We start from the raw sequence: 23,512 nt of genomic DNA, 5'->3' as shown, positions 1-23,512 counted from the left end.
TATAAGGATGACTCTATAAGATCATCTAAAAGTAAAAACACATAAAAACTGATTGAAGCAAAATCGTAGCTATCTATAGTACGCATAAGGGTCTAATTTTTGCTTAGTAGGTTACTTTGACTATCTAGAAATGGTTTCAACCAGTACGCCTAGGAGACCAAATGCTGCAACAGCTGAGGTAGATTCGCAAAGTAATTCATCATATAGCCCATCAGATGGTGGTGACTCTACGGGATCGATCTTCCAAGTTCCCCCACGCCCTTTATTGCCCGGGGATGATAATAGTGAGAATTCGCCGGTTCCAATCGGGATCGGTAAAGATAATGATGATGATGATGAAATCGATGACATAGACGAGAAACAGTCGAAGCTAAAAAATAAAAGAACTAAACTGGATCCTTCTCATATTGTCCCAGCTTCTGAAGCTCGCGGTCTGTTGGGATGGTGTTTAATAATACCTGAATATAAAGATGCAAGAGATTACCCATTGTTTTACAAGCGGATTTTGCTAGTCATAATAGCTTTCGCTTCTATGATTGCTCCCTTGGGTGCAAATATCCTCTTTCCCGTAATCACTCACATTGTTGATGATTTCAACACTACTCCAACTACAGTTAATATTTCCGTAGGAATATACTTAGCTGCTATGGGTTTTTTCCCCATTTGGTGGTCTGGTATATCTGAAAGAAAAGGTAGAAGAGGTGTTTACATAGTTTCCTTTGCTCTATCGCTAGTATTTACAATTGCATCAATACTTGTGTCCAGTATTGGTGCTTTTATTGCCTTAAGGCTGTTGGCAGGAGCATCGGGAGCAAGTGTGTTAAGTGTTGGGGCTGGTACGATTGCAGATTTGTTCATTCCAGAAGAGAGAGGTGAAAACATGGGACTATACTATCTAGGACCACTTTTGGTGCCGCTATTATCTCCTTTAATAGCCGCCCTGCTGACACTTCGTTTTTCATGGCGATCCACGCTATGGTTTCAAGCGATTTTAGGCGGTGTCAGCCTTATGTGTTTAGTGCTATTGCTGCCGGAAACGCTACGACTGCAAAGCGGTAACGATATGCTCACTCAGAGGATGCGGAGCTCTTCTCATCATTCAACTAGAGCTAGTAGCCGTCGGGCCACAGTTAAATATGATAACCCGCAGTCAATCCAAACAGATTTAGAGCGGTTAACCGCCAACCATCGGCCTAATACCTCTGCAGAATTTAGTGAAATAGAGAGCATATCCAGTGAACCCAATGCTGATATGTCTGTATATGAAGTTGAAAATAATTATGTGGACACCAGCCATCCAGAGCTTTCACATTTGCGTTCTCATGATCAAAGAACAGCGGAAGAACTACTACGAATTGAATCGCACCGCCTAATGAATGTATCGAAGGAGCTACATGATGCTCAAGAAACAGAAGGATCTAAATTCAGCATTAAAAAATTAGGAATGACATTGTATTTCTACCTCATCAAACCTTTAAAGTCGCTATGCTTCTTTAAGTATCCTCCAGTTCTAATTACCATCATCTGCTGCTCTTTTGTGTTTGCGTCCCTCCAGTATATCAACATGATATTGGTGTATTGCTATTCTAGACCACCGTACAATTTTAAAACGCTGTACATTGGTTTAGTATATATCCCCAACTCCTTAACCTATATGATTGCATCGTATTTCGGAGGACGTTGGATTGACGCTAGGCTGATAAAGAAAAGGGAAGCTACCGGACAACTTATCCCCGAATCCCGTTTATCTTGGAATATCGTCTTAGCATTTATAGGATTTCCAATTGCTATGCTTTCAATCGGCTGGTGTTTACACATGAAAGTACATTGGGTCTACGCTCTTATTGGTACTGCCATATTTGGCTTTTGTTCCATGGTCATGATAGGGACAACAATGACATATCTCGTCGATTCTCTCCCAGGTAAAGGCTCCACAGCTGTTGCTTTGAATAATTTCGCCAGAACACTTTTAGCTGCGATTGCAGTCTTCAATGTGGACCCAATGCTGCGAACCTTAGGGCCTGGTTGGTCGCTGACACTTTATTTATTTTGCGTTATGATAAGTATTACAGCACTTATTATAGTGAAGAAAAGAGGCCAATATTGGAGAGATAATTATAACCTAAAAAGACTGTACCAATTCTCATCGTAATGTTTTAAAGATGTCAAACGTTAGATTTATGACTGTACATAACTTACGATAATATCTAAACGACAGGTAAAGATTACGTGATAAAACATCCGGCAGCGGAAGCTCACTGGATAGATGGGTTAAATAAATTCTATTTCATCTTGGGTAAGTCATGGCATCTAGACCATATGGTTGATGTCTTATCAGTGTATGCTTAATTAATAAACTTTTATATATATATCCCCACAGAAGAAAATGATACTTTCCTAACATCCCCTTTTATAAGGTTGGCGCGAAATAATATACATCAACATCCAAAATACGCGTTAGGAACCCTGAATCGAAGTCTATATTATCATGCTAGCAATTGGGGACCTTACGTCCCAGCTTCGCAAATGTCTCCTTAGTATATTGGTCATATTCGTCTTTTTTGAAGGCTGTTTAACTATAATAGCATATCAGATGTTTGTAAATGCAATATGGCCAGCACATACTCCTGAAAGGCAGAAACATTTGGATCGAACGAAGAAGAGCTTTATTATATTACTGGTTACTATTTTGGCTACTGTTGCTCCATCTAATATTCGGATTTGTACAGATAACAATACAATTGCAAAAGGTACATTTCGTAAAGATGCTAAACTAGGAAGAATTGTATCATCACTGAAGCAGAACTCTATTATAATTAGCAACCATCAGCTATATACAGATTGGGTTTTTCTGTGGTGGTTGACCTACACCTCGGGTTTAGCTGGTAGTGTTATCATTATGCTTAAGAAATCACTAGAGTCGTTGCCGATTTTAGGGTATGGTATGAAGAATTATGGGTTTATATTTATGAACAGGAAGTGGTACCTAGATAAAACTAATCTTTCAGATAGTCTAACGGGTTTGGATATGAATGCAAGGGGGATCGGTAAGTTGGCTGGTAATTTTCCAACTAGGGCAGAGGATGGTACGGAGAGGTATAGGGTTAAGAAGTATAAGGAAGGGCAAATAAGGTGGCCATACTCGTTAATACTGTTCCCGGAAGGTACAAATATGAGTCCTAGCACTAGGGAGAAGACGAAGCAGTATGCAGCAAAGGTAAACTGCAAACCACCAAAACATGTGCTTCTTCCCCATGTTACGGGGTTAAGGTTTGCGTTACAAAAGTTGGAAGGAAGTTGCGATTGTGTTTATGATGTGACTGTAGGCTACTCGGGAGTCACTAGGGATACATATGGTGAGAAGATATATCAACTCAATGATGTTATTTTAAAGGGCAAGGCCCCAAAGATTGTTGACATGTATATAAGGTCATTTTCCCTTTCAGATATACCTTATAATAACGAGAAAGAATTTGATAATTGGGTGCATAGGGTATGGGAAGAGAAGGACTTGCTAATGGAGACTTATTATGAGCATGGCTGCTTTAACTTAGATCCTGAATTGAATCATACGGTGATGGGCAAGTGTGAAGCAGCTAGAAATGAGGTGATAGCACTTTTGATAATACCTGTGTTAGCCAGTTTCTTGACATTAATGGCACTGACAAAGCTGGCCCTTTTTTATTTTGCAAATTGAAGTATAAAAGCCACGTTTTGCTACGTATGTAAATTAATGGTTAGATGACACTATGTTCTCTAGAACTACTAATATGGTACGGGTAATTTAACTGATATTTACGACGCACTCTATAATCTCATTTTGCCACTTGTAATTAGATCCCAGTCGCTCTGCTCCAAAACCTTATATTCTTTGTACTCTTTTAACCAATATATGGTCTCATCCCCTGATTCCCCAGACGGGAATTTCTGGTTCTTATACTCTTTCTTAGGAAGCTTGTGGTTGTGAGTAGTCTCAATATGGGGGACAAACTTCACAAATATTGGCAAAGCGTACTTTGGTAGCGCGTTGTTCAAGTGCTCTAATAGCTCATTAAGCAATTCTACGCGATTGATGGATTGAAAGTCATCCTTTAACTGAATAACTGCGAAACCTGCTTTTCCCTCATGCTGCGGTATTTTCATACCCAAAACAATAACACATTCAAACACGTCCTTGCTAAACTTTAGGATTTGATTTTCAACTTCTGTAGCGGACACATTTTCGGACTTCCATCTAAATGAGTCTCCTAATCTATCAACAAAATACCATAATCCGTCTTTGTCCGCTTTCAAAAGGTCCCCAGACCTATACCATGCATCGCCCTTGCGGAAAACATTGCGCAAAACCTTAGACTCAGTAGCTTTCTTGTTACCTAGATAGCCTTGGAACGAGGTTTCTGGCTTTTTAGACATAAATATCCTCATCAATAATTCACCAGGTTGGTCAACATCAGCCATTTTACATAAACCATTTGGATCCCTATATACAACGGAATCATCTTCGGCATCCATCTTAACTAAAGTTTGTTCACACGCCAAAAACCAATTTATAATAGTACCATAGTTCCTGCAAGCTCCAACACCGAAATCGCCACGCTGGAATGAAGTTGTTGCAAAAGGTGCTTCTGTAGAAGCATAAAACTCCCCTATCACATCAATATTGAACCTGCGCTTAAACTCCATCCATATCCCAGGGCGTAATCCGTTACCATATGCAACTTTAACGCGGTGTTTATCTTCATATTCAGACTTAGGGGAATTCAATAAATATCTGCAAACTTCCCCAACATACTGTATATGCGTGGTCTTTGTTAAATAAGCTTCCTTCCAGAATGTGCTCACAGAAAATTTGTTCGAAATGGCAACACACCCACCTTGAGATATCGCGGCACATGCACCAAGGAGTGCAGCTGTTGAATGATATAATGGCATCGCTGTGAGTACCACACTGTTTGGTTTAATTCTCATTATATGGCCGAACAATGTACATCCTATAGAAGCCTTTCTCCATGAAATGATCGCAGATTTAGGTAAGCCAGTCGTGCCAGATGTATAAATTAGCATTGCTGCGTCAAAGTCGCTCAACCCGGTTGGCGATCTCAATTTGTTTTCCATTCGTAAAGTAGGAGTCTTCTCACTTGTTATTAATTTTAGTAAACTGTCTTCGTCTATGTAATGCAACTGAATCTCTGGAACCTCCTTCTTAATATCATCTTCAGTCTTCTTTATTGGACCACTGGCCTGAGGATCAATGAAAACCTGCTTGACATTTGTAATCTTAATAGAGTGAACCAATGGTTGTCCTAGCTGGTTATAATTGATGAAAGCTGGAGTAGCTCCCAAATTCCATAAGGCAAGCCATAGAAAAATAAACATAGGCTTATTTGTATAATCCAATGCAATGTGATCCCCTGGCCGTACACCATAATCATTAAAAAGTACATTAGAGAGTTTTAAAACTATGTCATATGTCTCCCTGTATGTATACATTTCCACTTTAAACTCACCTTTCGTTGCCAAGGGCCTCGTATAACTAATGCACGGGTATTGACCATATTTAAATGCCTGCTTCTCAAATAGGTACCAATTTTGGAACTTGCCATTAGTTAATTGCCATAGATAAATTAACACCTGACATAGAAAATACTTTATAATGTACCAATCATCTCTAATTCTGTGCTTTTGATCCAATATATCGAACAAATATATCAGGGGAGTAAGCGTTGCAGAAAAAACTAACACAACTAACTGCCGTAATAGTGCAGCACCGCGAATAATAAACGAGCGCACATAAAATAACTTTCCAGGAACCTCACTTCCCATTTCGTCCTTATCAATACTACCAGCTCACTTGTTAATCGTTGGTGTTGTGTTTATTATTTTGAGGGGGACGTAAATAATAGAAAGTTTCTAAATCTATGAAGTTGCAAACGCGAACATGACTTAAGTAATTTTTAACGATAGCATAAAATCATATAATTATAATAAATGCGTATAATGGGATGAATATTGGGTCACTGGACCTCCGTAAAGTCTTTATTAATCTTGCTAGTATGTCTTCTTGTGACTTACTGTCATTTAGCGCTTAGATTCGATCGTAGAGCCGTCGCTTGGATATCTCCCATAGTCATTGCGAGAATACTTATTGTACTCAGCCCTCTGAGGAGGTTCATCGTCCTCATTCCTTCTATCTTTAATATATACAGCCCAAAGTATTATGCAATTTAATATAATGAGTATGCAAGACAGCCATGTCATAGATGAGGCCTTTTTTCCCTTCGATATGGCAATAATGTCCATACTGGCCTGTGGAATTAATCGCTTAGCAGACGTGCTAGCAACGTGGGTCCAAATTGAGCTAGCTGAGAATAGAATGACGAGTACTGGAGTAATTGCAACAAGTCCAATGTGGAAAACGCGCTTACTAGGGAGCATTGGGATGAGGACGTACACGATCATAAAAAACATGAGTAGGGTAAGTATAGTACATGCGCTAAGCAAATATGGTTGCATTACGTCGGCGACTTGAATATGTGCTAATTCTAACATGTTCAATTGAGTGTTTTTAGAGTCCTCACTCTTAGCGGATGGAATATTGAAGACCTTGATGTTTAAGGCGTCGTAAAGGGGCGATGAGGTGAAGTTCTTTCGACCAAAACACGCAATAGATTCTGACGAATATGCGGGCGGTATGTCTCTCACACATACTCCAAGATACCCCACATAGACTCTTACTTTCTCTAATCCTTTAGTTGCATTGTCTGCAGCGAATGAGTTTTGGATCACCGGATATAAAGGTGATGCCTTATTAAACTGATACCTTGTGACATATGTGGAGTGTTGTGCAGGGTCATGGCATCCAAGCAGCAGGAAGACGGTTAGAAAGACAGTTATAAAACTGAACATCAGGGTGAAGACCCTTGGCATTCTTTTTAAAACGAAAAACGTTATTCCAAACATTTTATATCTGACGTTGAGTAGTAATAGCTGTTACTTCTACATGGAAGCCACAAGGGGTACAGCTAGAGGTTTTCTAGCTGCATATTTATACATTTAGTGGTCCTTCATGAGTTGAAGTTACGAAACGAACACTGAACATGAACTATTCATGTTGGTATTAGTTTTGTTTCAACTTTGTCAAGCTCCCACACAATGCTAAAACTAGGTACACAGTAAAGGAAAAAACATCACATCTTAACAAAGAATGTAGATCATTAAGTATATAGTAGATAGTCTGAAACATGTGTTATATACTTTATCAGGCAGCGCAGGTGAACCCTCTCGCACATCCACTTTTCTGCGCTAGTCTAAGGTACGATTTTATGTGTGTGAAGTGGAAAATTCGTTAGATACTGCGCCAAATGGACACATGAAATGAATTGGAAAATTTGAAGGCAGGTAAAGCGCTTCATTCTCAGTCCAAGGATGATGCACCAGTAATGATATCTACCAATTCGTTGGTGATGACAGCTTGTCTGGTTCTGTTGTATAGAATGGAGTTCTTGTTAATCATCTCACCAGCGTTCTTGGAAGCGTTATCCATCGCATTTCTTCTGGCAGAGATTTCAGCGGAATAACCATCGGCCATAGCAGACAAGATCTGGTTAGCCAAAGTGAATTCAAACAAGTCTTGAGAAACACCTGCATCACCATCAATTTCATACTTAGAGATAGAAGGAGAGCTCTCAATGGCTTGAGGATTGTATACAGTCTTTTGGGAAGGCTCAAAGGACAAAGAAGAAATTGGACGGTTGTAGAAAACCGTGACCTTGGAGTATTTTCCAGCACCGAATTGCAAGATTTTGTCTGCAATCAATGCAGACTCTTCAAAGTTTGGAGCTTCCTTACCAATACCATTGAAAGACATCTTCAAGTTCTGTGGATTTGATCTGAGAAGTTGGTTCTTAACCTTGTCACCAATGGTAATAAGATCGGCTTCAGGGGTCTTTGCTAATTGCGCTCTGACGCTCTTGGCCAATTGAGAGTGAATAGAACCACACAAACCTTTATCAGAGGTGATTGCAATAATCAAACTTTTCTCCTGAGCAGCATCGAAAGTAGTAGCAGCATGCTTGTAAAAATCAGTGTCCGCTTCGGAGTACTTTCTGGCAGTTTGCTTAGCCCTATCAGCCTTTGACAATCTGGTAGAAGCAACAACCTTCATTGTTTTGGTAATCTTTTCAATGTTCTTAATAGACTTCAACCTTGTTTCAATTTCTCTCAAAGTGGCATAGTTTCTCTGCAGCCCACGCACAGTGGCAATGGATGCACCCCTAACACTAGCAAACATTATATGCAAATCCTTGGTTTCGTGAATAGCCTCGATCTCTTCTTCCAGCAGTATTCATAAAGGACGTTACATTGAAAACCTCGGTATTATGGGCGTGAAGCTTTCCTCGAAGGACACATAGTGCGGTGCACAGGTTCCTCCAAATATCGCTCGCTGATTGGCTTGTGGTCACGTGCCATGGCCGTTTGATCGTTGAAATTTGCAAAATCTCTGCAAAAAATAAACCACTCACGGTGGGGGTCGAACCCACAATCTTCTGATTAGAAGTCAGACGCGTTGCCATTACGCCACGCGAGCTTGTTATGGTGGTATCGAAACGTCAACGCTACACGTGGCCCCTGGGCGATCACCTGATCGGTACTGTTACCTAGTACGCAACCCTCAAATTTTGCATTGCAGCTCCGTACTTGCTGATCCCACCCACGTTTCTCTACATGACGATCCACGCGCCATTAATCATCCCGGAGTACGTCTATACCGCTACTTTTTCGCATTAATCACGTGACATGGTCGCAAAGTTCTCCGTCTCGGCTACAAATGCTGCTGTTGCTGCTTATAAAGACCTAGGTCACCCGCATACCATCGCAATGGCGGCACTGGTACTACATGCCGAGGATCGAGTAAACCCGGGCTAATATTACGTAGTTACGTCCTGTGTTCATGTTCTTTCATGCTTGTCGTACGTTTTCTTTTCTTTTTCCCGTGGAATGGGCTTCAGAAAAATGACCAACGTCAACAAGATGCCATAAGTTATCAATCATATATGAATGATAAGCCATAAAACGTCTGTATTTATGCATAGCTTATTTCCTGAGAAGGGGTCAAGCACGTCAGTGACGGATAGGAGAGGAATTAGCGGTTTACATCGAGTAGTTTTGAGAAGTATATGTTCGTTGTAAATTGACTCGGCTATTATTTCCTTTGTGTGTGACTTTGTTGTGGGAGCATTAGTGCTGACAGGATTGGCATAGCATAAAAGCATTCATTTATTAGAATTATAAAACTAAATTGGGTGATCATATATCATGAATTTTAAAGAGCAGCAGGAAACAGTACGGGATACTGTAGTTGCTGGGAAGGAGCATAATGGGCTTGCTGAATCTACTGATGAAGTTCAAGGTCATAGAGTTTTACATGGGAGGAAGGCGAGCACATTTTTGGGTATTTTTGATAATTCACCCCCGATTGATGGAATAACAGGTAAGAAGCAGTCTGATGGGTCTGATGGGGAGGAGAAATCGAATGCGGAGGAACTGTTGAAGAAGAAGAAGAAAAAGAAGAAGCGTGAAAATGAGCTAGCACTACTAGCGGAGTGTGAGGAAGTAGGTGATGTTCGAATCTGCAAACCTGGTACGGGTTATCCTGTGGAGTCAGTTGAGCAACAAGATTTAGAACTTTATACGGATGACGAGCCGACTCCTTTGGTGTTTAGAGAATCGGTTTCGAAGCCGATATCTTCGGCCATTTATTATCCGCACAAGCTGAAAGATGAACAACTTTCTGCACTTCATTCGTTGCATTCGGAATCTCTGCTTCCTCAATCGCAGCAGTCAGTGCAGTCCGAGGCTACTGAGGGTGTACCTACTGATATCTCACTTGCATCACAGTCTAATTATTCCGCAGTTGTGGACTCTGAAGATGAAGATAACGCTTTATCCTCTGATGAAACTCAAGAATTTCCTCTAAAAGTAGAGTTACAGCCATTTACCGATAATGTTGGTGGGCACACAGCGATATTTCGATTCAGCGAACGCGCTGTTTGTAAAGCCCTTGTGAACCGGGAGAATAGTTGGTATGAAACAATAGAACTAAAGCATCCTGGTCTACTACAGTTTATGCCTCGTTATATTGGTGTCTTGAATGTAAGACAGCACTTTAATTCAAAAGAAGAATTTTTAAATCACTTGTCAGCAAAGAAGACTAAGTTATACAATACGATTGCTAGTCCAGAAGCGATTGATGAAACTTTGCGACATAACCATTTGGATAGAGTTCTATCGCCTGAGATCGATCCTATTGAGCAAATTTCATCTCCGCAAATTGTGGAAGAAACACCGTTACCGGAAGTATGCCTTGATGATAATAAGCATATCATTCCAGATTCCCTGTGGTGTAGGTATTCCCATTCGCCTTCTTCAGTACCAAGCGAAGATTCATTGCTCAACTCGAGACATAACAGTGGAAGCAATTTATTGACCAAGGCACGTGGGAGTGGAAATTTGCCCCTGCTTGCACCTAATGAAACAGGATCTACGCTTGTTAACACTAGATTGAAAGAATTAGTCATCGAAGAGGTCTTCGGTCAACCAACGGTAGCTTCTAAGTCTCAGCAAAATTTGCAACATACCGGTCGCTCTCAATTTCGCCAAATAATCCATCATATGCGTCATAGCAGTAATCCAAATGATAACGGCGGCAAAATTAGGATACAATCAAGCGACTGTTTAACGAACGTACCAGCGAATAAGCAATCAAGATCATCTTCTACCTCATCGTCTGCTGCTCAGCATTCCTCGCGCAAGAAAAGGCAAGACTCTCGTAACTCTTTGGTTGATCTACGGGAAATTAAGCAAGGAATATGTGCGGACAAATCAGAGTTGTTTGCAGAAGACGATGATTCATCTGCGCTATCTGTAGCAAACTCACCGAAGTCACGGCCACAGCATACCGCGCATGAATCTATTTCATATGAAGAACAGTCCCACACGGTAGTTTCTAAGTTCATTTTACTAGAGGATTTGACTAGGAAATTAAATAAGCCATGTGTGCTAGACTTAAAAATGGGTACCCGCCAATATGGCGTGGATGCAAAAAGATCAAAACAATTATCACAGCGAGAAAAGTGTAGAAATACAACTTCTCGTAAATTAGGTGTTCGCATTTGTGGGCTAAAGATTTGGAACAAAGATTATTACATTACAAGAGACAAGTATTTTGGTCGTCGCGTGAAAATAGGCTGGCAATTTGTGCGTATACTTGCAAGGTTTTTATACGATGGCATGTCCAACAGAAGCATATTGAAACAAATACCCTTTCTGATTAAGCAATTGGATACATTACACAACGAAGCAGCTCAATTGAAGTCTTATCGTATGTATGGAGCATCTTTACTGTTGATGTACGACGGTAATAACTCATGCAGCAAAAGGTGCAAAGTAAAACTAAACTTGATAGACTTCGCACGCTGTGTAACAAAAAAAGATATGGACACATCAATAGATACCTTCAAAATCCGTCCAAAGAACCCAGAACTTGAAGATAGGGGTTTCTTGCGTGGTTTAAAATCGCTCAAGTTTTATTTGTTAGTAATTTGGAACCACCTAACAAGTGATCATCCTTTGGTTTACGAAGATGACGAACTAATGGAGTACTTGGATTCCGTTTCTGAATTCCAAACAGCGTGGGAGTGGGTTGATGAGTTTGAAAAAGAAAATGAGTCGAGGTTTAATGACCCTAGTGATGAGTTACGGAAGAAATGGCGCAAATACGAGTTAATTTTCGATGTTGAGCCGGTTTACGGTGACGATGATGTCAGTGAGTAATTACTAACTCCAATCAAACAAACGCAGAGTGGATTTCATTATATTTGTTAAGTTTGGTTTTTAATCTGTAATAAAGGTTTGTGATTCAGCATAGTTGGTTTACCTTCATTATAATGTTTCGGATAATGAAAACGGTTGTAATTGTTTTTGTATAATTTATCTACTAATTAGTTAGCACAAGTCAAACGCTTCTGATCCTTTTCATTACATTCAATAAGCAAGAAAACAAATATTTACGCTACAATACATTAATTTATGAACAACATTAGTGTAACTCTGGGTAGATACTTCCAAGAGCAACAGAACTTAAGTTATTCTTCTCGATTAGTATCGAAATTCCATTCTCCCAGCTTAGAGAGACCGTCCGTCTGTTGGTGAAAGACAGACAGCCAATGATACTGGTGATGTTTATTATTTTGAAGTAAAAGTAAACTGTAGCTGCAATGTATTAACTAGTATTTAAATTTTTTTATAGGCCATAGTTACATAATAAAAAGTTACGCCGATTAGGGCTTCACCACCAACAATTTAACGCACCGGGCAGGCGCACAGCTATATCGATTAAACGACTATTGAAGGAATTCTAAACATCAACAGACTAGCCACGGACTCAAGTTCGCCATTTATATGCTAACCGGCTTCGACATGAAACACTGGTATGTGGTCACTATGTACGTGACGTCATCATAACAAATGCTCTCCATAATATCAACGATATAATGGGACATTCAATAGGTCAACCTGGCGATGCAGAAAGAGAGAGCTAATCTTAACTTCGTTAGAATGCCTAAAGATGCGCCTGGTACAGATGTGTCTGCTTCAGATAAATATTTTGTAGAACAGCGAGAGCTGCTTATTAGGGAGATCAATGAAACAATGGACTCGATCTTAAATAATCTAAATGGGCTCAATATATCGCTTGAAAATTCCATTGCAGTTGGAAAGGAGATGGAAAGTGTATCTGAATTATGGAAAGTATTTTACGATGGTTTGGTTACTGGTAGCGCTCCCAACGGTACTGATGCTCTAAACTCATCCCTACAAGATATAGATGTTAATACTACTCAAGAAGCAGTAGAGGAGGGAATTGATAATGGAGAGAAACAGTCTACCTGAATTTCAATGGTAGCATGTCTGTATTGTACTTTATTGACCCGTCGAACACTATGGAACGGGAGGCCCCCGGAAGTTTAAGTTATTTTTTTTTACTAGAGAATTTTCACCTCTACAAGTTACATTCAGGCATTAGAACGCCTTCTCGTGGCAAGGTCTGTAATCCTAAGGTCGGAATTGCATCTTGTTCACTTTAAACAAGTGCTTAATCTCTAAGGATCACCATCTGCAGGGAGAGAGTTATCCTAGACTCTACTGAGCTAGGTTCTTGATTAAGTGAGCAAGTCCGCTGAAAGACCCATACACCACACCGCTGAATCTGCGATTTTAGAATGCTGGAGGTAATCACTGGAAGTAGATGTTGGCAGGCAGTCTAAGGGTTACTTATCCTATCTGAAGTTCTCTGGCATTTTCAGCATCCTTAACAGCTTATTGGGATTTGGTCTATAAAAAGGAACTCTATTGGAACTTTTGGCCAGCTAGATCGGGTTAAGAGCCTGCGAGAAAAGCCTAGGCCATCGTTAATCCTTAAAGCTAACAGGTTGACCTCGGTGAACCTGCGGATGTATTGCAAGTCCTTCTGTGACTTGGCCTGAAGACTGTAATTCTCCTGTTAGCAACCTCAACTGGATACTTTTTATTGGTTTTTCATATCCTGTAGTGAATAAACCATTCACCGACAAAGGGCTACAGACTGTTCTATCTCCGGGGGAGAGATTGAGCTTACCAGCTTGATTAATACTTTATCAGGTAGTTACCTCATCTTGGGGCAACTACTAAGCGCGATTTGTATGTTCTCTTCTAGGACACAATTTTTGGAAAACTTTCAATCTAGAATCAATACCATTATGTATTGATTACACTATTATTAAAGTTAATCTTGACTATACCATTATGTAAATCCGTGTCGTAGCACTGTTACTAAATGACTATCTAAAGCTGCGGGTAAACCATCTAAGGTTTTGTGTACAATTGGAGACTAGTATGCTGCTCAGCATCTTGTGTTGTATCTCGAAACCGCCATTAATATCAAGCGGGTGCAGCAGCCGTCCTTATAAACCATTTCTATATAAAGATGGGTCATTTGATATCATCATTACTAACGTCTCAATTATGTCTATTTTAGAGTTTTTACAGCTTGTACTCATTGGAAGAAATAACCATTATGATATTGCATTCTTATTAAGTACCTTCGCAATCATCGATGACTTCCAATAATCCCATTATCTTTGCGCCTGAAACATTCCAATATGACAAGTTTGCTTTACATATGGAAGATATCTCAAAAGACCCGCTGGAACAGTTCACTAAGTGGTTTGAAGAGGCAAAAAATGACCCTGAAGAGAGTATGCCTGAAGCCGTCAACTTTGCTACAGCAGAATTACCAAGCGGTAGGGTATCCTCAAGAGTAGTTCTGTTCAAGGAATTAGACTCTCGGGGCTTTATAGTCTTTTCTAACTGGAGTACGTCAAAGAAGGCTCGCGATATTAATAGTAATCCCAATGCAGCTATAACCTTCTTCTGGAAATCTTTGCAAAGGCAGGTAAGGATAGAAGGTTTTACTGAATATGTAACGAGAGATGTCTCTGAGCACTACTTCAAGACCAGAGTTCGTGGCTCGAAGATTGGGGCATGGTCGTCGCCCCAGTCACAGCGTATAGAAAATCGGGCAGAATTGGATAGCAGGGTTAATGAGAATGAGAAAAGGTTTCAGGGCGTTGAGGATATTCCATGTCCTGAGTACTGGGGCGGTTTAAGGGTTATACCTTTAGAAATTGAGTTTTGGCAAGGAAGACCTTGTAGACTTCATGATCGAATTGTATTTAAGAGAAACTCAGAGTCGGAAACTTGGGAAATATTTAGAAGAGCCCCATAACCCATTAAACTTTTGAGGCACATAGACTTAAAAAGTTACTTTTTGTGTGGTTTAGCTCTATTTAATTGTTTCGGTTAATTGAAGTTGTTCCAGAATGTAATTAGTGCGTTCGAAAATGCTTTCATTGTAAGAGTTGACATCCATTGAGAAAGCTTTTAGTTTTGAGATAAGATATTTATGCTCTGTAGCGTTCAGTTCCAGGTCTTTCTTATGAACACTGTATGCAAAAATGAGCAGGAACAAATTCGCCATGAACGACATTTGACCGTCTGCTATCCGTTGAGAAATCTCCTTGAATATGCTTTTCATGCTTTGTAGTTCGGTGTCGGTTATTATCGATGTGATTTCAACAATTAGATTGAGGCACAGTCCTAGGTGGAGGATCACAATGTCAATGCAGGACGGGTCTGTGTGAGTCCAAAGAGTGCTTTGCCTTTCATTTATATAACAGATCGATTGCTGCAGTAGCATGCTTTTATTCTCAACCTTTGCCAGTAAATGAGAACTGTTAGTCAACTTAATGAAGCACTTTACATAATACTCATTCTGACGCCAGTCTGGCCATAATGGTATCAATAGCTGAAATAACTTGGAGTAGTTGCCTTCAAAAGCATCTTGGGTGCTTTCTATTGCAGGAAGATGCCTCTCCAATAGCGACAGCAAAGGCGAAATAGTCTTTGGATCACGGTCGCCTAGTCTATGTAACAGTAATGGAATCACTTTTGGATCGTCAGTCATTGGTGGAATATACTTATCCCATATATGAATTGCGAATTGAGACGGCGTATCACATTCTATAGCACCTAAGAAGTCTTTATAATTATGTTTAACCAACCTTGAACCTTTTATTTTCGGCGTCGTCAAAGCGTCCGTTACCAATTGTAAAATAAATTCGGAGATGGACACCATTGACCATGTCTTGTCATTAGTAGGTAACGGAATTTTATCCATGATGAAGCATTGTAGAAAACTCGTTACGAGATCTTTGGGATCTAGAACTCTAATACACCATTTCCAAACATCGTAATGGTAATATTTTATTATATGTTGGCGTAACTTATCATTAGCTGTTATATCAAGGCAAAGACGCAACATTTCTGTCCTTCTTTTTCCTGGAGTAATTGAGGCATCGCCGTGTAGAATAAAGTCTAAGTCGTTTTGGTATTTCAGATTCCCACCCATCGCCTTCAGCTGATTAAAGTGCTGTGATACCATATTGCCTGATTCCGGATCATCTTTGTCCCCTTCTTCATCAACAGCTCCATTGCCAGAGCCTTCCTCATCATCATCTGAAGACTCATGTTTTTTCACAAGTATAGTTCTTGTCCTTCCGTATTTCACGCACCCTGTGTCCTCCTCCTGCTCATCCACATCACCTCTCAAAGCTTCCATATCCAGCACAAGTCCCTGAGACGGTTTTATCGAGCCTAGTATATCTCGCACAGTATTTAATGCTTTTTTATAGCCCTGGTTCATTAACGTATCTGAGCTATCGTCATTTTCCACTGTAGCAATTCTGCGTGGTCTCTTCCTTACAGGCGATGGTTTCTCCAAGAACTCCCAAACCACATCATCGCACACCAATTTAGTACTTCCACTCTTAGCTTCTGAAAAACCTGGTTCACTTCCTTGGAGATCTAGTTCGGGAGTAACATTGACTTTTGTTGTGTCGTCACTAATCAGCCTGTCCGTGTTCTCGTCATCATCACTGAACCAACTGTCATCCTTAATATCATGATCTGAAACGGTATTCAGTACATTGCTCAGCTTCCTGAACTTGCCATATACGCGCTTAGGCATGATTCCAGCCCATTCAAGCCTCCAGGTCTTTCGTTATCGTTAACTCAAACAAACAGAATCAGTTTTTACGCGTTTGAAAATATTAGAATACCTACAAAGGCCACTACTACTCAACAGTTTTGAGTACCCGATTAAACTAGAGAGATATGTATGGTGATTTGGGTAATAAGTTAATTCGGGAAGCCAAAAGAACGCAGCAGCTCATGAGCTCCAGCTCCCCTGCTCAATTACCCATGTATCAAGAAGAAATGGTACGTTCGATATTAAAGGAGGTAGCTCATCTACAGCGTAACGCCGAGTATCTAAAAGAGCAAACTGAAAGTGGAAAACTATTCAAGTGTCAATATTTTGTTACCATGCTTTGTATTGAAAGGAATAAGAGATGTCTTCTGGCCTACGAGAAAACAAGAAGTGACATATTGGATTCGATAGTTTGGGATAATAATGGGATGGAAATGCTCAGCTCTATGGGTAGTACAAATCATAGCAGTAGTAATCTTTCCCATCCAGAACAGGAATATATAATGGAATACTCTCAGCTGATATCTGATATGAAAACAGGCGATCTCGTGGATATAGATTTATCTGGCAGTCTTTCGCCTCCAAGCGACGTCTTCATTGATGTGAGGGTATTGAAGGATGCAGGTGAGATTCAAACTGAGTATGGGGTGTTCAATCTGATAAAGGATTCGCAGTTCTTCGTCAGGCAAACTGATGTAGAAAGATTAATACAACAAGGTTATTTGCAAAAGCTATAGAAGCCTTAAAAACTCCGAACACTACAATTCCAATAATAGAGGCCAAAAATCGTTTCCTACTTTTATAATAATGGTCTGCATTACCGGCATTTGCCCTGTGGTTGACATTTTGTCACGATGTTACTTTTAAACTACGAATTAATGCTGTCTCAGCACTATAGCCTCGAAAGAGTGAGTTGAAATAAGCAAATAATAACTAAGCTATTCATGAATCTTAATCATTGTGAGGCAGTTGGCATTCTGCTACATTTTAAGCTAGTTATACTATTCACATTGCGTGTCAGCTTTTAGTAGCTATTTCTAAAAGCTATTCAACATGAAAATTTTTTCAAGTAAGCGTTCTAAGTTGTGTAAACGACCGCGACCACTCACTACAATATACTGTGAAAAAACAATCATAGACTTGCTCTAGTTACCTCTAAATTGCTGTGAGCCATGTCAAAAACTAGAACTGAAGATTCTGCTACCGACAAGAAAGGTTTGAACGAATTTGAACAACATTATTTCAATTCGTATGATCACTATGGTATTCATGAAGAAATGTTACAGGACACAGTCAGAACGTTAGCATACCGTAACGCAATCTATCAGAATAAAGAACTGTTTAGGGGCAAGGTTGTTTTGGATGTTGGGTGTGGTACTGGTATCCTTTCTATGTTTGCAGCTAAAAGTGGAGCTAAACATGTCATCGGTGTAGATATGTCTAGCATCATTGAAATGGCTCGTAAAATTGTGGAAACTAATGGATTATCTGATAAGATTACTTTACTACGTGGTAAGCTAGAAGATGTTGAGTTGCCATTTCCAAAGGTCGACATCATTATATCTGAATGGATGGGCTACTTCTTGTTGTATGAATCCATGTTGGACACCGTTTTGTACGCTCGTGACAAGTATTTGGTTGAAGGCGGTTTGATCTTCCCAGACAAGTGCTCAATTCACATTGCAGGTCTTGAAGACGCTCAGTATAAGGATGAAAAGATCAACTACTGGCAAGATGTTTATGGGTTTGATTACTCGCCCTTTATGCCTCTTGTTATGAGAGAGCCATTGGTAGATACAGTTGAAAATGCTGCCGTGAACACCACCAAATGCAAACTGATTGATTTTGACTTAAATACGGTTACTGTTGCCGACTTAGCTTTCAAGTGTGATTTTTCTGTGACTGCTAAGAGAACTGATTTTATTAATGGTTTAATAACCTGGTTCGACATAGAGTTCCCATCTGCTGAGGGAATTAAGCCTATAACGTTCTCTACTGGTCCTCATTCTGCTTATACTCATTGGAAACAAACTGTCTTCTACTTGTCCGATGACTTGGAAGCTGAGTCAGGCGACATTTTGGAGGGCAAATTGGTATGTACTCCAAACAAGTTGAATGGGAGAGATCTGGATATTAAGATTTCATACAATTTCAAGGCATATGGACCAGATGCTGACATTAGATCCAAGAGGAACGAGAACACCTATCTAATGCATTGAAACTCATCTACAGATGAACTATTTGTAATATAGTGTATTTTAATAGCAGAAAGAAACAGTTCGCAGTTATTGACAAGCACTGATGATTGTAATTATAGATATAAAACTATTTAAAGTATTTGCTCTATATAATCAATATGTTAGTCGTGCTTCAAAGTCTCGGAGAAAGCAGCGGATGGCTTAACCTTTTCAGCTTGCTCAATCTTCTTGGAGCCCAACTTTTCAGCAGCGAAAACCTTGGCGTAAGGGTTCAATCTCAATAGAACTTGCTTGTTCTTCAATGGGTTCTTCTTTTGAACTTGAGATCTCTTTTGAGTTGGTTGACCAGCTGGTCTGACGACAGCTTGGACTTCGGAAGAGTTGATGATTCTGGCAACATCGGAGTTAGAGATGATGTTAGCTGGCAATGAGTAGCCAGACTTGACAGAAGCAACAGAGTCAGAACCCCAGACTTGGTCCAACTTAGCGAAGGCAGCTTCAGTCCAGATGACGAATCTACCCATGTGAGCACCTGGAGCAAGTTGCAACAAACCCAAAGAGGAGACCTTAGCAGTCTCAACACCTGGAATGTTTCTGAAAGCACCAACAATACCGTTGTCTTCAGCGTACACAACCAAAGGACCTCTTCTTTGAGTGAATCTTCTGTTTCTGTACTTACCCTTACCGGATCTCATCTTCTTGGACTTCAAGACCTTGACAACATCAGCATGAGCACCAACAGCCTTCAAAGCAGCAACAGCTTCCTTGGTCTTAGAAATAGATTCCAAGTCGGAAGAAACAACCAATGGGATCTCTGGGATAGCTTCAACTCTGTGACCTCTAGCCAAAACCAAAGATGCAACAGCAGAAGCAGCAATTGCAGAAGCGGTAGCGTAACGCTTTTCGTTGTGGTTGACCTTCACATTCCATTTTCTCCAGGTCTTAGTTGGAGCAAACATACGACCACCACGACACATGTTACCGAAAGCGGCTTGACCGGATCTGTGAGTACCACCACCGCCAACACGTGGAATACGTGCGACAGCACGACCGGTACCCCAAGATTCTGCTGAGGTTTGGTGACCAGCCTTCTCAGAGACAGCGTAAGCTTGTCTCTTGTTCTTGTTCACACGGGTGAATACAGAGCGAACGATGTCTGCACGGATTGGAGCAGAGAAAACAGCTGGCAATGGCAATGCAGCAGAAGACTTTTCGCCATTCAAGGCGTATACAGTAACTTGTGGACGAGACATATCTAAATCGAGATGATGAGTTTCTAAAATTCTCTAACTACTCAACACAACCTACGTAAAATCATGAATATACTATAATCTTTTTATATTCCATCGCTCATGAAAAAATTTTCATCAAAAGAAACGGGATCTGTGCTTGTGTCACTACTTACGAAAGTAGTATCGCGTCAGTGACACCATGGTGTCAGCGCTTAAAAAATAAGCCACAGCACATTCTCTTATGATAAGCTTTTTCTGGTTTGGCTCTGTTCATCTTTTTGAGAGTCTTTCTCAAAGTCTTCAAAAGCCATGGGGGAGTTTTCTGATTTCGCTGCCATTATAGCTAAGGAATAGTCTTTGTTAGGGTTGCTTTCTGGGCCGAAAAATACAGCGAGAAACAAATATACAACAACGCAACCGAACATAGTTGCCATTGCCCTTCCATAATCATGTAACGGCTTGCCATTATCCGGATTATACATGACTTGACCATTACTATCCTTGAGGGGATAAGTGTCTGCCAGCATACTCTCTATGGTAGATGAGGCACTGGCGGCGAGGTTACCTAGTTGGTACGACACACCTGAAAAGAATGCCTTCGTTGGGGAATCTGGTACTAGGGCGTTTAGATGGGTAGGCACTAGCCCCCAGCTTCCCTGTACAAACATTTGCAAGAAGAATACAGTGATGTTAATCGTGTAATTGTGTACAAATCCCCAAGGGTATACCAATGCGGCTGCAAATGTGCAGGCGCAAATGATGACTAGACGGCGAGAGCTGATTATCGAAAATTGTGGTATAGTGAGACCACCGAAAATTGCACCAAAAGTACCAATTAGGTTAGTGTAGATTGAATCCTGCAGCGAATACCCAAGCTGTTCGGTTAGCATCGTTGGGAAAAGATCTTGTGACGAATGAGAAAAGAAATTGAAGCCGGCCATGAGAATTACCATATAGCCAACAATGTACCAGTCCTTTTTGAATGATAGATAAATCTGCACAAAAGTACTTGGCTGCTTGAAACCGTTAGCCTTGCAATACTCGCGGTATCTACGAGTCTTCAAGAACCCATTGGTCTCCGGTAAACACGCGCGGAAGATAAGTAGCAGAAAGCTTACTCCGGAAAGGAACCAGAAGCATGCTCTCCAGTTTCGGATCCCAGTACTTTTGAACATCCAAGTGATCAACACTGCGAACAAATATCCAAACGAATAAGCCTGCTGAAATACACCTGATATAAAACTGTGAGCGGCTGTGGGAAGATCATCAAAACACTGCATCATAGCGGATCCAAAGCACCCGCCCAAAGCTACACCAAACAGTGCTCGACATATAATAAAGTCCCGAAGATTATTGGTGAATGCTATTGCGATCTCTAGAATAGCGAGAATTCCTAAGTTAAGTAAAAATGATATCTTCCGCCCATAAGCATCACCAATACAACCAAATATCACAGCACCAATAGTCCTCGTCATTAAGGCAGCCGTGATACCCCATGTCATGCTAGTAATTGAAACATCGAACTCTTCGGCAATTGGTTTCACGTGCAAATTAACAACGAAGAAAGCAGTTGCCTCGGCGGCAAACGACGAAAATGACCCGATAACAAACAACCACGTTCTTAGGTTAATAGAGCGCAGTGCCGGCAAAGGGTTGAGTTCTTTCCTCACTTGCCCACCAGCTTTTTTCTCCTTAGGGAGGAGCTCGGTAAATCTGCCCCTAAGGTATTTCCTGACTTTTCCAGCTGTACTTTGTTCTGCCATTTAGAAAGTAAGTAATACTCTCTACTCTCCAGCTAAGATGCGAGAACTTTAATTACCCTGCCATTTTACCGCTATAGTACTCGCAACACCCACTTTTATATGGCTTTTCTTAGCACTTGGCGTATAATGGAGAGAAGATTTATGTATGACACTTCTGGAGGTCACGCAGTACCATTCACGCAGGCATTGAACGCTGAGTAGCTCATCAATATAACCCGGAGTTAAATGTGCAATTGAATTTAGCGCGTGAAATATAGCCGCGCTATTCTTTCATTCTGTACCTAACAAAGTGTACTCACATCAGCGCGGATTCTCTTGGGATGTCGGTGGAGTACTCCGCAATTACTTTGCAGCCACGGTTGTTGAATAAAATATGCAAGCAGATGAATCTTAATAACGGCTCATCTGTAATATGTCATCAACACAGTGGGGATCTGGCGCACTTCGAGTATCTCCAAACACCGCAGTGTTTTGTATTCTGAAGTTATGTACAATCTATCGGGTAGCAAGACAATACGTGCCCTTTTGAGGCATATCAAGATATTATGTATATTGCCCTTCATTCCTATTATGGCTCAAGCTAGGACGGTATATGGCCGGCTTGTTTCCACTATTTACACCGGGTCCTATTTCTGCCTAGGAAGAACTGCCCAAAGCGTTACAGCTCCAACGTCATGTGGATTGTCGGAAGGAAACCGCTCTTCAATAAAAAATTGAGAAGGATCGCCGGATCAGTGATATTTCACCGCCTGTATGACCAGTACTACTCAATTGAGGGAAAGCTTATTGTCTTCAGAGAAGTTATATTATTTATGGAATGCGGAGTAAGTAAGTCCTACAATTGCCGCGTCGTACTATCTTATGTAACTTCATTTTTCCGCAAGTCCCGGATTCCACTGGCTTCACATCGCGCACATCTCACACTCATGAGATATAGTTTAATTGTGCAGTCGGATATATAAAAGCATGTTCACTGCGACAAACTGAATACGATTAAAAATAGAAGAAGTAAACGAGCAATTTAGCGGGTAAATGTAACCGATGAAGTACAATTGGCTGTGTATGGCTGCATGCATCTTTAATGCATAAGCACGAAGGTTACTATGGTTCCATCAAGTTATTGGTGAAAACCTAGTATCTCTCTTTTGATCGAATATTGCATACGGGAAGGATCCGGCGAATTGAGAATAACGATAACAAAAATCTCAACAAATTGCCGCATGGTTGGGAACAAAAATTCAATCAAAAATTGTTTTGGTCATGAGCATGAGAAAGGGCGATCAGAGACTTAAACTTACGCCTTCAGTCTTACAAGCAAACCAGTATTTTATGAGTGATGTCACGCGCCATTAATGTCATTCAGTCATACAAAGGTCTAGGCAAATATTCTTAAGCAGCGTACTTCACACGTAATAGTATTTACCGCGGTCAGGCTTTTGTGGTTCGCAATCCGCTATCCAAAGCGGATCGGCCAAGCTATTAATAAACCCTACAAAATCCCTACAACATCCCTACTCTATATCCCTGTAGTTATCGTTGGGTTCGAATCTCACTTTATACGGTCTTGTTTTTAACTAGGCTTCTTGGTACCAGCCCTTGGCGTAGTCACGCTTTTGCAAGTTGTGTGTGTCTTCGTGAAGCGCCTTATGCCCGGTAGTGTGAGCGTTTAATGGGCGG

The 23,512-nt window shown here is 40.6% G+C and overlaps 13 protein-coding genes and 3 non-coding genes across 16 annotated transcripts, besides 1 other annotated feature; 7 read left to right on the top strand and 9 right to left on the bottom strand.

Moving 5' to 3' along the window:
• Window positions 1-130: 130 nt before the first annotated feature.
• Window positions 131-2,152, top strand: QDR3 (Qdr3p; the record flags this gene model as incomplete). Its single annotated transcript, XM_018133814.1, has 1 exon — window positions 131-2,152. One exon carries the CDS (start codon window positions 131-133, stop codon window positions 2,150-2,152), a length of 2,022 nt encoding a protein of 673 aa, XP_017989023.1.
• A 336-nt stretch (window positions 2,153-2,488) lies between these two features.
• On the top strand, window positions 2,489-3,697 carry CST26 (putative acyltransferase; the record flags this gene model as incomplete). Its single annotated transcript, XM_018133815.1, has 1 exon — window positions 2,489-3,697. One exon carries the CDS (start codon window positions 2,489-2,491, stop codon window positions 3,695-3,697), a length of 1,209 nt encoding a protein of 402 aa, XP_017989022.1.
• Window positions 3,698-3,807: 110 nt separating this feature from the next.
• Window positions 3,808-5,823, bottom strand: FAT1 (long-chain fatty acid transporter FAT1; the record flags this gene model as incomplete). The annotated part of the gene is made up of 1 exon (XM_018133816.1): window positions 3,808-5,823. One exon carries the CDS (start codon window positions 5,821-5,823, stop codon window positions 3,808-3,810), a length of 2,016 nt encoding a protein of 671 aa, XP_017989021.1.
• A 255-nt stretch (window positions 5,824-6,078) lies between these two features.
• Window positions 6,079-6,960, bottom strand: FIG1 (Fig1p; the record flags this gene model as incomplete). The annotated part of the gene is made up of 1 exon (XM_018133817.1): window positions 6,079-6,960. One exon carries the CDS (start codon window positions 6,958-6,960, stop codon window positions 6,079-6,081), a length of 882 nt encoding a protein of 293 aa, XP_017989020.1.
• Window positions 6,961-7,414: 454 nt separating this feature from the next.
• ATP3 (F1F0 ATP synthase subunit gamma) lies at window positions 7,415-8,290 on the bottom strand (the record flags this gene model as incomplete). The annotated part of the gene is made up of 1 exon (XM_018133818.1): window positions 7,415-8,290. One exon carries the CDS (start codon window positions 8,288-8,290, stop codon window positions 7,415-7,417), a length of 876 nt encoding a protein of 291 aa, XP_017989019.1.
• Window positions 8,291-8,515: 225 nt separating this feature from the next.
• AW171_hschr74030 lies at window positions 8,516-8,587 on the bottom strand. The gene has a single exon. It is a non-coding gene; the product is annotated as a tRNA-Arg (tRNA).
• Window positions 8,588-9,315: 728 nt separating this feature from the next.
• Window positions 9,316-11,832, top strand: KCS1 (inositol polyphosphate kinase KCS1; the record flags this gene model as incomplete). Its single annotated transcript, XM_018133819.1, has 1 exon — window positions 9,316-11,832. One exon carries the CDS (start codon window positions 9,316-9,318, stop codon window positions 11,830-11,832), a length of 2,517 nt encoding a protein of 838 aa, XP_017989018.1.
• Window positions 11,833-12,174: 342 nt separating this feature from the next.
• Window positions 12,175-12,252, bottom strand: AW171_hschr74028. The gene has a single exon (XR_001930123.1). It is a non-coding gene; the product is annotated as an HGLSNR161 (small nuclear RNA).
• Window positions 12,253-12,579: 327 nt separating this feature from the next.
• DAD1 (Dad1p) lies at window positions 12,580-12,948 on the top strand (the record flags this gene model as incomplete). The annotated part of the gene is made up of 1 exon (XM_018133820.1): window positions 12,580-12,948. The coding sequence occupies one exon, from the start codon at window positions 12,580-12,582 to the stop codon at window positions 12,946-12,948; it is 369 nt and encodes a 122-aa protein (XP_017989017.1).
• Window positions 12,949-13,222: 274 nt separating this feature from the next.
• Window positions 13,223-13,273, bottom strand: AW171_hschr74025. Its single transcript, XR_001930122.1, has one exon. It is a non-coding gene; the product is annotated as an HGLMISCRNATER1 (small nuclear RNA).
• Window positions 13,234-13,257: a sequence feature (Telomeric template sequence GGTGTGGTGTATGGGTCTTTCAGC of Misc_RNA_TER1).
• Window positions 13,274-14,149: 876 nt separating the features above from the next.
• On the top strand, window positions 14,150-14,821 carry PDX3 (pyridoxamine-phosphate oxidase PDX3; the record flags this gene model as incomplete). Its single annotated transcript, XM_018133821.1, has 1 exon — window positions 14,150-14,821. One exon carries the CDS (start codon window positions 14,150-14,152, stop codon window positions 14,819-14,821), a length of 672 nt encoding a protein of 223 aa, XP_017989016.1.
• A 57-nt stretch (window positions 14,822-14,878) lies between these two features.
• RAD61 (Rad61p) lies at window positions 14,879-16,621 on the bottom strand (the record flags this gene model as incomplete). Its single annotated transcript, XM_018133822.1, has 1 exon — window positions 14,879-16,621. The coding sequence occupies one exon, from the start codon at window positions 16,619-16,621 to the stop codon at window positions 14,879-14,881; it is 1,743 nt and encodes a 580-aa protein (XP_017989015.1).
• Window positions 16,622-16,767: 146 nt separating this feature from the next.
• On the top strand, window positions 16,768-17,379 carry PSF1 (DNA replication protein PSF1; the record flags this gene model as incomplete). Its single annotated transcript, XM_018133823.1, has 1 exon — window positions 16,768-17,379. The coding sequence occupies one exon, from the start codon at window positions 16,768-16,770 to the stop codon at window positions 17,377-17,379; it is 612 nt and encodes a 203-aa protein (XP_017989014.1).
• Window positions 17,380-17,814: 435 nt separating this feature from the next.
• Window positions 17,815-18,861, top strand: HMT1 (protein-arginine omega-N methyltransferase HMT1; the record flags this gene model as incomplete). Its single annotated transcript, XM_018133824.1, has 1 exon — window positions 17,815-18,861. One exon carries the CDS (start codon window positions 17,815-17,817, stop codon window positions 18,859-18,861), a length of 1,047 nt encoding a protein of 348 aa, XP_017989013.1.
• Window positions 18,862-19,001: 140 nt separating this feature from the next.
• Window positions 19,002-20,093, bottom strand: AW171_hschr74020 (60S ribosomal protein uL4; the record flags this gene model as incomplete). The annotated part of the gene is made up of 1 exon (XM_018133825.1): window positions 19,002-20,093. The coding sequence occupies one exon, from the start codon at window positions 20,091-20,093 to the stop codon at window positions 19,002-19,004; it is 1,092 nt and encodes a 363-aa protein (XP_017989012.1).
• Window positions 20,094-20,311: 218 nt separating this feature from the next.
• AW171_hschr74019 (monocarboxylate/H+ symporter) lies at window positions 20,312-21,835 on the bottom strand (the record flags this gene model as incomplete). The annotated part of the gene is made up of 1 exon (XM_018133826.1): window positions 20,312-21,835. One exon carries the CDS (start codon window positions 21,833-21,835, stop codon window positions 20,312-20,314), a length of 1,524 nt encoding a protein of 507 aa, XP_017989011.1.
• Between the last annotated feature and the right edge of the window lie 1,677 nt (window positions 21,836-23,512).

This window comes from Eremothecium sinecaudum, chromosome VII (assembly GCF_001548555.1).
Source record: "Eremothecium sinecaudum strain ATCC 58844 chromosome VII, complete sequence".
NCBI classification, from domain to species: Eukaryota; Fungi; Ascomycota; class Saccharomycetes; order Saccharomycetales; family Saccharomycetaceae; genus Eremothecium; species Eremothecium sinecaudum.
This window is presented reverse-complemented; position numbering and strand designations above follow the sequence as displayed.